Here is a 12,469-nt window from a genome sequence, read left to right as displayed (position 1 = left end):
TATTATAAAAAAGTCTTTTATTAATAAAGTATTATTACATAATTTAAAAATTTCTTTTTTTTTTTTTTTTTGGTACTTGACATTGAAACTCAGGGGTGCTTAACTATTGAGCAACATACCCAGCCCCATATTTTTTTTTGCCTTTCAGAATCTTTATTCATTCATTAACATTAGCCACGCTGTTTTTTTCCCCACTTTTTTTTATTGGTGCATTATAGTTGTACATATTGATGGGACTTGTTACATATTTGTACATGCACACAATGTAACAATATAACTTGATCAGTGTCACTCCCCAGCATCTTCCCCTTCCCTCCTTACCTTCAATCCCTTTGTTCTTTTCCTCTGCTGCTCTCCCTTTGATTTTTAGGAGATCCACTTCCACCTTTCTTTTTCTTTTTCCTCTCTAGCTTCCCTATATGAAAGAAAACACAGGACCCTTAACCTTCTGAGTTTGATCCCAGCCCTTTTTGAGATCTCACTAAGTTGCATAGGGCTTTACTAAATTGCTGGGGCTGGCCTCAACTCAGCCTCCAGAGTGGCTGGGATGACTGGCGTGCACCTCCTGCCTTGCTGTTTGAATTTCTAATTGTCTCCCTGCTTTCCTTCTTTTTTTTTTTTTTTATGTACTGGGAATTTACCTGGGATTGCTCTACCAGCCACTGAGCTACACCCAAGCCTTTTTTATTTTATTTTTTTTTAGTTTTATTGATTTTATTTTTTTAAATACATGACAGCGGAATGCATTACAAATCTTATTACACATACAAAGTTCATTTTTCATATCTTTGTATATAGAGTATGTTCACGCCAATTCATGCCTTTATATGTGTACTTTGTTTTTTTTTTGCATTACAATTTTTATTACACATATACTACTATTTTTCATATCTCTGTTTATATATAAAGTATGTTGCCACCCAGTTAGTGGGAGAGATTTGGTCAGGAACAGAATATTGGTGAGTTATCAGAATAATATCTAACCAGATAAAAAGGGGAAAATAGTAACTTTACATTGTAGAAACTTGACAGATACCAACTTGACCAGGCCATCATGGCTAACATCCTTAGTGATGGGAAGGATATAGTATGCAAGGCATTATTTCCATATATTCTTTCCAAAATGTGTACCCTAAATCTGATTATGAAGAACATCAGCTAGACCCAGAGAGAAGGGTTGTCTTAGAAAATGAGAGGTCTGTACTCTTACAGTCAAGACATGAAAGACAGATAGGGCAAGACTGAAATACTGTTCCAGGGTACAGGGGAGGGAAGATCTGGTAGCTAAATGCAATATATGTTCCTGGATAGGATCTTGGATCAGAGAGACATTGTTGAGACACTTGGTAAAATTTGAATGTTTGTGGATTGGCTTTACGTTACACCAGTGTTGATTTCCTGATTGTGAGGATTAGTAATATAAATTGTATTATAATTTATATAAATGTAATATAATAATATAATATAATGTATATAAATATAAATAAATAATATAAATATAATGTAAAATATAAATATAATGTATATAAATTAGTAATATAAATAGTAATATAAATTGTCCCGTATTTTGGGAAGTGTACACCAGAGTTTTTAGGACATTTGAAGCATTATCTTATAGAAAGATATGTAAGTATCCCAAGCAGTCATACACCTTTTCTTGAAACTTATTCAATTTAAAACCAATAAATGAAATATGTTTTTCTAGCTATAATTTTTTTTTTGGGGGGGGGGGTACCAGGGATTGAACTTGGGGGCATTGACCATGAGCCACACCCCCAGCTATTTAGAGACAGAGTCTTATTGAGTTGCTTAGGGCCTCAGTCTTCCTGAAGCTGACTTTGAACTCATGATCCTCCTGCCTCAGCCTTCTGAGCTGCTGGAATTATAGGTGTTTGCCACCATACCTGGCCTCTAGCTATAATTTTAATCTTCCTTCCTTTCTTGTTTCTATATTTATAAATAATTATATTTTCTATATTTGTAGTATGATTTGGTCAATACATACTGGTTGAAAAAAGTACTCTCCTTAATTATCCAAGAATAGTAAGTATTTTGTTTCTTAATAGGAGTAATAAATAAATTTTTAATGATCTTTTTCAGAAAGCTGAAGTTGATGGGAGTTTAAGTGATAGCCACGTATCTCCTCCAGCCAAACGCACTTTGAAACAACCAGATTCTGTTTGCAAAGACAAATCGAAATCGCGAAGTACTGGTCAGCGAGAAGAATGGAACATAACAACTGGACAGACCAGGTGAGAAGGGAGGATTTATTCGTTGTTTTTTCATGAATTATTTGATGTGATTCAGAGTTGATGTTAATGCTAATTTCTTAACTTCTAAGTCAACTAGTATCTTAAATACTTGTAGATATAAATTAAGCTAATTTTATAATTTTTTGTCTGTAAATTTATTTTCTCCAAATGTTCTGTAAAAGGTATATGTGTTATAAAGATATATAGTGTGTAATAGAAACTATTATTACTAAAAGAATAAGGATTTTAATGGATCTTGAATGGGCATTCATATTTATAGTCCTTAAAATTTATGACTAGCTTAATAAACCTAGTTTTATTTATTTATTTATTTTTAAAAATATTTTTTAGTTGCTGATAGATCTTTATTTTTTTAATATGTTGTGCTGAGAATCGAACCCAGTGCCTCACACATACCAGGCACATGCACTACCACTGAGCCCCAGCCCCATAAATCTAGTTTTAATAATAAAACATATGATTAGATTTATATATATATATATATATATATTTTTTTTTTTTGAGAGAGGGAGGGAGGGGGAGAGAGAGAGAGAGAGAGAGAGAGAATTTTTTTAATATTTATTTTTTGGTTTTCGGCGAACACACATCTTCATTTGTATGTGGTGCTGAGGATCGAACCTGGGCCGCACGCATGCCAGGCAAGCGCGCTACCGCTTGAGCCACATCCCCAGCCCCTAGATTTATATTTTTTAATGGAAAATAAATCAAATCTCCCCTAAGATTATTGAATGTTCTACTTGAATTGATATACTATAATGTAATGAGATTTCAATTATTATAAAAAAAAATCTTTTTCATGCATTATCTTGTTTTCAATTAAATTTGCTTTGTGTTTGGTTCAATATGTATTAGAAGAACTTAATTTTGCTCTGTTTCAAAGTAAATGGTAATAACTTAATGTAGGTTGGATAGGTGTGCACACAAACAGAAAAGATTTTAATATTGAACTATAAATCTTTAGCTGTTGCTTCTTTTCCAAAGTCTTTGATGTACAATTGCTGATGATATGCAGAGAACAAACTAAAGGGAAGTCCTTTGTTTTCATTCTTTTTCAAGCGTTTAAAGGTATTTTAATTTCATAAATGGAGGTAAATTCTGGATACTGTTGCTCTTTTTTTTAAAAATATTTTTTTAGTTGTAGGTGGACATAATTTTATTTATTTATTTATTTATTTATATGTGGTGCTGAGTATTGAACCCAGTGCCTCACATGTGCCAGGCAAGTGTTCTACCATTGAGCCACAACCCCAGCCCTAAATACTGTTACTCTTTAATCAAAATCTTGGTGTTATACAGACTTTGATGGGCTATGTACATAAACTCTCTAAGGATTTATATTTAAAACAGTATGTTCTATAAAAGATATTACTTTTAACTTTTTAAAATTTTCCTCAGGAGACTGAGGCAGGAGAGGATCCCTTGAGCCCAGGAGTTAACATAGTGAGGCCCTGTCTCTTAGAAAAAGAGTACTGCCATTTAATTATACTTTATACTTAACCTATCTGTTGTAATCTGTATTCTGCATTTATAAAATGAATGAGTGAGGTTTTTTCTAGAAAAACATTTTTAATAATTTTTTTTACTAATGTTAATATTAGCGTTAATATTTATTCAGTTGTACATATGCAATGTGCTATATTTTTCACAGCCTATCTGTCCAAAAAGGCTTTATGTAAATTGATTTGGATCATGTTCTTTCATATGAAAAGTCTTCAAAATATATTGGAAGGATAGTTATATTTCCATTTAGGTATCTTACAGTTTGATATTCCTTTTTTTTTTCCCCCCAGTGGTACTGGGGATGGAACCCAGGAGGGCTTTACCACTGAACTACATCCCCAGTGTCCCCCAACCCCCATTTTGAGATGGGGTTTTATTAAGTGGCTTAGGGCCTTTCTAAGGTGCTGAGGCTGGCCTCAAACTTGCGATCCTCCTAACTTTGCCTCCTGGGGTTACAGGCATATACTACCAAGCTAAGTGCTTTTAAAAAAGTACTAAGTATATTTCCATAAAAAGCTTAAATAATGAATACTAATTAATTTGTTGTTTTTTGTTTTGGTAGAAAAATTATTGTTTACAGTTTGCACAATTTAAGAAGTGTTTTTATTTTTTTTTAAATCTTTATTTAAAAATTTTTTTTTTTTAGTCATAGATGACGTAATACCTTTATTTTATGTGATGCTGAGGATTGAATCCAGTGCCTCACACATGCTAGGCAAGCACTCTGCCACTGAGCTACAGCCCCAGCCCCCTAAGAAGTGTTTTTAGTTGCTTGATCTAGGAATATGAATAGTGCTGCCCTGTTAGAATTAAGATCTTTTGATGTTTTATTTATTTTATTTTTTAAAAAGATTATCCCTTTTTTTTTTTTTTGAGAGAGAGAGAGAGAGAGAATTTTTAGTATTTATTTTTTAGTTTTCGGTGGACACAACATCTTTGTTTGTATGTGGTGCTGAGGATCGAACCCGGGCCGCATGCATGCCAGGCAAGCGCACTACCACTTGAGCCACATCCCCAGCCCCCTTTTGATGTTTTAGGTGGCCTGAAAAGAAAATATTTTTTGACTTATTGCATTCAACACAATTGAATTTCAAGAAAGACTTGTAGTTAAAAATATTTTAGATTTTGAGATAATACAAAAATCAGGATTATAGATTTTTGTAGATAAATATAACATCAGGATTTATTAAAAGTCTTGGATTTTTTTTTTTTTTTAAAGAGAGAGAGAATTTTTTCATATTTATTTTTCAGTTTTCGGCGGACACAACATCTTTATTTTATGTAGTGCTGAGGATGGAACCCAGCGCCCCGCGCATGCCAGGCAAGCGCATTACTGCTTGAGCTACATCCCTAGCCCTAGGATTTGTTTTTATGTAATGAACTTGAAATTTTTGATTTCTTTATTTTGGTAACCCAGCTCTCTGAGTATGTAAGGTAAAATTATTTAAGTCCTTTTAGAAAAATAATTCGTTAGGAATAATGATTCATTTACAGGGAAATTTAATATGGGCAGGAATTTTATCATCCTAGAGAAGCAATGAATCCTAAAGAAGTTTGCAAAGACAGCTAACTTCTTTAAAGAAATTATTCTTAAAAAAAATTTTTTTTTTTTTAGTTCTTGATAGACCTTAATTTTATTTATTTATATGTGGTGCTGAGAATTGAACCCAGTGCCTCACACAAGCCAGGCCAAGTGTGCTACAGCTGAGCCCCAGCCACAGCCCTAAAGAAATTACTCTTAATTGTTGAAATAAGTTTTCTTTTTAGAGATAGGTAATTGGATGAAGATAAAGTGGATGTAGAGTTTTTGAGTTTCCTTTTTCATTTTTTTTTTTTTGGTACGGATTGAACCTAGGGGCTTTTTACCACTGAGCTATAGTCCCAGTCCTTTTTAGTTTTTGTTTTGAAACAGGGTCTTACTAAGTTGCTGAAGCTGACCTTGAATTCGAATGTTCCTACCTCTGCCTTCAGAACAGCTGGTATTACAGGTGTGCATCACCTTGCCTAGCTGTTCAGACATTTATTTAATCTGGGGCCTGCGTGTGTAGTGTGTGAGTGAGTGTGGTGGTGATGGTTTTAGGAGAGGAGGCCTAGAGAATGATGTCTCTAGAATAACAGAATAACATACTCTTATGATAGACAAAATTAAATATTTAATGAGACTAACAGAACAATTATAGCATGCCTGAAAATTTCCTTTTGTGGTAAGGTGATGAGGGAGTAGTGAGATTTGGCAGCAGTGACCACTATGTCAGTCTGCTGAGGCACATTAGAATTGAGAGGTGGTAGTGGCTGTGTATGTTCTGTCAGAACTGGGACTTTTTATGAATCAGGGTTTATAACCCTCACAAATCACTAATTGCCTTGGCTTTATATGAGAAAAGGAAAATAAGAAATGACATATTTTTTTCTTTTGGTGGTGGGGATTTAAAGTAGGGCTTCACACATTTTGCTGTAGACCTATGCCCCCAGCCAGTAATGAAATTTTTGTTGGTGGTATTAGGGATTGAACCCAGGACTTCCTGCTTGCTATACAAGCGCTCTACCACTGAGTTATGTCCAACTCTTTTTTAAAATATATATTTATTTTTTAGTTGTATTGAACACAATATCTTTATTTTATTTATTTATTTTATGTTGTGCTAAAGATCGAACCCAGGGCCTTGCACATGTTAGGCAAGCGCTTTACCACTGAGCCACAACCCCAGCCCCTTTGTTTTTATTTTGAAACAAGGTCTTGCTAAACTACCTAGGCTAATTTCAAACTTGTGATCCTCTTGCCTCAGCCTTGAGCTAGTAATTTTTTTTTTTTTGGTACCAGAGATTGAATTTAGGGGCACTTAACCACTGAACCACATTCCCAGCTTTTTTTATTCTTTATTTTGAGACAAGGTCTCACTAAGATAATTAGGGGTTCGCTAAGTTGCTGAAGCTGTGTTTGAATTTGGGATTCTCCTGCCTCAGCCTCCCGATCCTCTGGGATTATTGATGTGTATGCTACACCTGGCATTAATGAGTAGTATTGTGTTGGTGTGCACTCAGATTGTTTAAAGCTGTAGAAAATACTAATATAATAATCATCTAATGAAGGGCAAAACTGTCTTCAATTAAAAATTTAGTAGGGCTGGGGGGAAAGCTTACAGGTAAAGTGATTGCTAAGCATGCATGAAATCTTGGATTAGATCCCCACCACATCATACACCCATGGGTGGTGGGGCGGGTAGAAAAAGAAAAACTGAGAAACAGATATTGGGGAAAAAAATTCTCTACCAACCTCCACTTTAAAAAATAAACAAAGGAACCTTTGTATCATAAATAATCTATGGAAGATTTGTTTAAGCAATGACCCTACTTGATTGCCATGCTGTGAATGGAATATAAGGTCTTGTGTATGCCCTATCACAGTCTACACCCCAAATCCCTGATCATATTTTTAGTGATTAGCTTTTGAGAACATTGATGTTTAAAGACTTTTTAGGCTCATACATTATTTCTTGGCAGGTCAACTCTTTAAAATCTCAGTATTTCCCTTGTTATATTATCCAAGTATTTCATGTCCTTTTTCCTTCTTTGTTTCTCCTTTTTATAAAGAGAAATGATAAAGGAGAAATAACAGAGAAGTAGTAGTTGGTTGAATAGCATGAGGAACGAGCCCCCTTCCCCCCAGTCAGAAATGGAACCCAGGATCTTGCACATGCCAGGCAAAGATTCAGCTATGTCTCCAGCCATTTAAATTTTTTTTTGTTTTGAGTCAAGGTCTCCCTGAGTGCTTAGGATGGCCTCTAATTTGCAATTATCCTGCCTTAGTTTCCCACATAGATGGGATTATGGGCATGTCCCACCATGCCTGAATAAGCTTTGTTTTTTAAAAGCTAATCTTTTATTAGCAACAAAAATTACCAAAGTATGCATTGTCTTCTTTAGAGCAGCAAAAAAATCTTACTTTGCTTCTTATCCCAATGATGTTGCCATTGTTCAGAAAAATTTTTAGGTTTCTTTTGTGGAATGATTTTAAGGTCTGCATTTTATTGTTTTGAATAATTTAAGTGATCTAAAATATCAACTATTTGTCCTTGTGTCCAGCCAAAATTCACTTGGCACCAAGACTTCTGAATAAACTGATAATTTCTGAATAAACTGAGTTAATGTTATATTGGTTCTAAAGCCAAAAAGTATTTATGAAGTAATCACATTGATTTTTCTATGTGGTTTTAAGTGGATCTTACGAGGGTTCTAGAGAATTCCAGAAATGCATTGTGCAATAGCAACATTGTTAGAATATACATATTACATTAATTACTTTATAGTTACACATAAAAGGTGGTATATTAGGACAAGATTTTGTATTCCAGGGAGAAAAGGGAATTGGAAGGTTTTTTTCTTTTATTTTATTTGTGTGTGTGTATTTTAATATTTTTAGTTGTAGATGGACACAATACCTTAATTTTGTTTATTTAGTTTTTTTATGTGGTGCTGGGGAAAGAACCCAGTCTCTCATGCATGCTAGGCAAGTGCTCTACCACTGAGCCACAACCCCAGCCGTGTGTGTGTGTGTGTGTGTGTGTGTGTGTGTGTGTTTATAGTTGGACACAATACCTTTATTTTGTTTGTTTATTTTATGGGGTTCTGAGGATCGAATCCAGTGCTTGCACATGCTAGGTGAGTGTTCTACCACTGAGCCACAACCCCAGCACCCTGTGTTTGTTTTTTGACAGCCTGAAGAAATGCATACTTGTCTGCATTTTTGTTTATACCTGATATTCATGTTGGTTATAAACCTTTGCTGTCCCAGGGGTATTATTATGATATATATTTATAATTGAAAATGAAGAGTGCTAGAGTAACAACCAAAAATGTTCGAATATTTTAAATAAAAATTTACATGAACCATATAGATTAGAAAAAAGTCATATGTATATATTTGCTGTTTAATGTTTTTCCCTTGTTTTTTATCTTAAAAAAATTGTATTTCAAAACTATTTTAGTTTGCATTGACAGCTCTTTTATTATGTACCAACTTAGTTTTTGTTTTTAAAATCTCTGATTATACTGAGAATACTGTGACTACTTAAGCTCTCATGTTTTGATGACCTTTTTAGTTTCTTTCTAATGGCATTTTTCTCTTCCTCTCCTGAAACAGGAGAATTGTAAAATGACATTTCTGAGAAGTCAGCAAAGTTTTCATTTGTCAGTTTAAAATGTGTAATAAAATATTTCAAAGAAATTAATAAATGATATTGGTGTTCAAGTACTTTTTTCCCTTACAGTTTGAATAAATTTGTTATAATTTGGAATGTATTTTGTCAACCAGAGTCAATCGTTATTAGTTGTCACGGTTACCTACAGGTTCAGTTGAGTCTGTGCTGCATGTTAAGCTAAGCCTTTTCACTGGAATTTTAATTCATAGTGTTGACAACACAGTAAATTCAGTTTATAATCTTTTATTAAAACTTTTTTTGAGGGCTAGGGTCGTGACTCAGCAGTAGAGCGCTCGTCTTGTACATGCAAGGCCCTGGGTTCGATCCTCAGCACCACATAAAAATAAATAAATAAATAAATAATTAAAATAAAGTTATTAAAGAGAAAAACTTTTCTTGAAATAATTAAATGACTCTTAGCTAGTATGTTATTAGTTGGTATGCTATCAATCTCAGTAAAAAATGTTATCTTACTGTAAAGCATAATATATCACTAACATTTTAAAGATTATAAAATAATTCCATCAATATTGAATTTCTTGTTTATCTAAACAAATGTTGATGTGTTTGCATATTAAATATAATTGTGTTCTAGGTTAACTTCTCAGCCTGGTGCTACGTTACCAAACGGACATAGTAGCTTATGTGAGTATTCTGTTGTGAAACTGGTTGGTATTGAAATTTTTATAATGGTGTTAGATTTAAGCATTAAAGTGGGGAAGAAGAGAGCAATTTAATACTGTGCTCCTATATAGTTGGAAGTGACCTGAATTTCAGTCATAGCGAAAATGTACATAATCATTGAATTTTGAAAAATCGGTATAACTGAAATAATTAAAATATTTTGATTGATTATAGAAGTTATAAGAAAATTTAGATTATTGAGTATTAAAGCCTTTTAAGAGTTCAACTTTTGTAGTCTTTTAAAAGTAATTGTTAAATATTTTTTAATTTTCTTCCTTTTGAATTTTGTACTTTGAAATGGAAATCTCTCTCTTCTTGTAGCCCTTCGAAGCCATCCCCTTCGAGGGGAAAAGAAGGGAGATGGGGATCTTTCTTGTATAAATGGTGACATGGAAGTCAGAAAAAGTTGTCGTTCCAGGAAAAACAGATTTGAAAGTGTGAACCAGAGTTTGCTGTTTGATCAACTAGTAAATAGGTATGAATGTTTATGCAGTAAGCAATTTTATTTAATTATTTGATTTTTAAGCCTGTTGTTTTTAGAAAAGTAATTTAAACACCCTCTGCAATAAACACAATTCTTTTAAAACTTAATCTGAATTAACAAAGGCTGGCAGTGACTATAAGGGTTTTCATAAGGTTAGTATATTTAATATAATGTGTATAATAGCTAAAATTTTCTTATCAAACGCTTGTGAATAGATGATAAAACTAATTTTATTTAAATTTCTATACTGTAGTCCTTTGATTATTACTCATTTCACATTTGTGTTTTTGACAGTTTTCAAGCAATATTAAGCTTCATTAAGCAATATTAAGCTTCATTCATACTGACAGTGAATGGAAAGCTGGGGGTATAACTTAGTGATAGAGTGTTTGTATAGCATGTGCATGACCCTGGGCTGGGTCCTGTGCACTAGGAGGAAAAAAGATAATGGTAGTTTTGCTTAGTCATAATTTTGAATTAAAGATGTTTTGAGCCAGAGTACTTAGCATTGAGTCACTTAGCTGGTGAGTGAGTTTCACCAGTTGTCAGCTCATCGTCTATATTCACAAAACTAGTCTTCTCAGAAAATATATTGTCTTAGTCCTTTTTTTGGCTATGCTAACAGACTGGGTAAATTATAAAGAAAAGGAACTTATTTCTCATGATCCTGGGGGCTAGAAAGTCTAACTAAGACTCTTGAGGGCCTTCTTCCTGCATCAGAACATGGTGGAGGCATGGCATGGCAAGAACATGCAAGAGAAATGGGGAGGAAGGGAAGAGAGGGCAAGGGGAAAGGGGGCTGAACTCCTCCCTTTTATAACTAATACTGTTGTAGTAACTACCTTAATCCATTCATGAATATGGTGACCCAGTGACCTAATTACCTTTTAAAGGTCCTACCTCTCATTTCTGTTGCATTGAGGATTAATTTTTTAACTCGTGAACTTTGAGAGACATTTAAACCATAGTGTACATCATTCTACTTAGCCTTTATTTTTTTATTATTATTTTTTTTAAAGAGAGAGAGAGAATTTTTAATATTTATTTTTTAGTTTTCGGCAGACACAACATCTTTGTTTGTATGTGGTGCTGAGGATCGAACCCGGGCCGCATGCATGCCAGGCAAGCGCGCTACCACTTGAGCCACATCCCCAGCCCTCTACTTAGCCTTTAGATAGTTTTACAATTAGTATGATCTCCATTTCATAGGAGAGGAAATAATAATATAGAGATAAATTTTCGTATGTTATTATTTGTTAGGCACTTAGATCAGAACTTAGGCACATAGCAAATGTTATGAGAGTGTTTATAATATAAAATAAAAATTGCTAAGATATCAACATGTATTTCTTGGATACCAGTGTTCTACTGTAAAATTTCTAAAAATATATTCAGTTAATCTTTTTTTAATATATTTCTTAGTTGTCAATGGATTTTTATTTTATTTATTTAAATGTGGTGCTGAGAATTGAACCCAGTGCCTCACACATGCTAGGCAAGCACTGTACCATTGAACCACAACACCAGTTCCAGTTAATCTTAACTGTTTTAAACCTTTTTTTAATTGATTTTATTTTTTAAATACATGACAGCAGAATGCATTACAATACTTATTACACATATAGAGCACAATTTTTCATATCTCTGTTTGTATATAAAATATGTTCACACGAATTCATGTCTTCATACATGTACTTTCATCGTTGCTAATCCCCTGACCCCTCTAATTGCTAATCCCCTCCCACCCCTCTGCCCTATCTAGAGTTCCTCTATTCCTCCCATGCTCCCCCTCCCTACCCCACTATGAGTCCGACTCCTTATATCAGAGAAAACATTTGACATTTGTTTTTTTGGGATTGGCTAACTTTATTTAGCCTTACTTCTCCAACTCTATCCATTTACCTGTAAATGCCATGATTTTATTACCTTTTATTGCTGAGTAGTATTCTATTGTGAATCCATTCATCTACTGAAGGGCATCTAGGTTGGTTCCACAGTTTTGTTTAAACCTTTTTGTTATTTTTTTTTCTATACATTCCTAATAATATCTTCAAGTTGAAAGATTTTTACTTAGTTTTTGTTTTTCAGTCCCGTGGTTCTGGTAATCAGTTGTTTATAGTGGCATTATGGATTTATTTATTTGGAGCCTTATAAACAAAAGCCTTATATTAAAATTTTAATAAATACATTAAGATAGAAGATGTTCTGGTTCCATCTTTTTTTAATGCAAATTGTCTTCTGAAACTAGTTATGAAAGTTATTAAATCATATAGCTACATATCAGAGATGATTTAATTATGCTTTGCTGAATAGACTTTGACATGTATAAT

The 12,469-nt window shown here is 33.5% G+C and overlaps 1 protein-coding gene across 8 annotated transcripts in view; it reads left to right on the top strand.

The window, feature by feature from the left end:
- Atad2b (ATPase family AAA domain containing 2B) overlaps positions 1–12,469 on the top strand; it is a 141,157-nt gene that overhangs the window by 17,257 nt on the left and 111,431 nt on the right. For all 8 annotated transcript variants that reach the window (XM_071601369.1, XM_071601371.1, XM_071601373.1 and 5 more), the window contains exons 2-4: positions 2,101–2,252; positions 9,567–9,616; positions 9,977–10,130. In XM_071601369.1, coding sequence (XP_071457470.1) covers positions 2,101–2,252; positions 9,567–9,616; positions 9,977–10,130 — 356 coding nt within the window. The remainder of the gene's footprint in view (positions 1–2,100; positions 2,253–9,566; positions 9,617–9,976; positions 10,131–12,469) is intronic.

This window comes from Marmota flaviventris, chromosome 14 (assembly GCF_047511675.1).
Source record: "Marmota flaviventris isolate mMarFla1 chromosome 14, mMarFla1.hap1, whole genome shotgun sequence".
NCBI lineage: Eukaryota > Metazoa > Chordata > Mammalia > Rodentia > Sciuridae > Marmota > Marmota flaviventris.
Note: the sequence above shows the minus strand (reverse complement) of the source record. Positions and strands in the feature narration are given on the sequence as shown.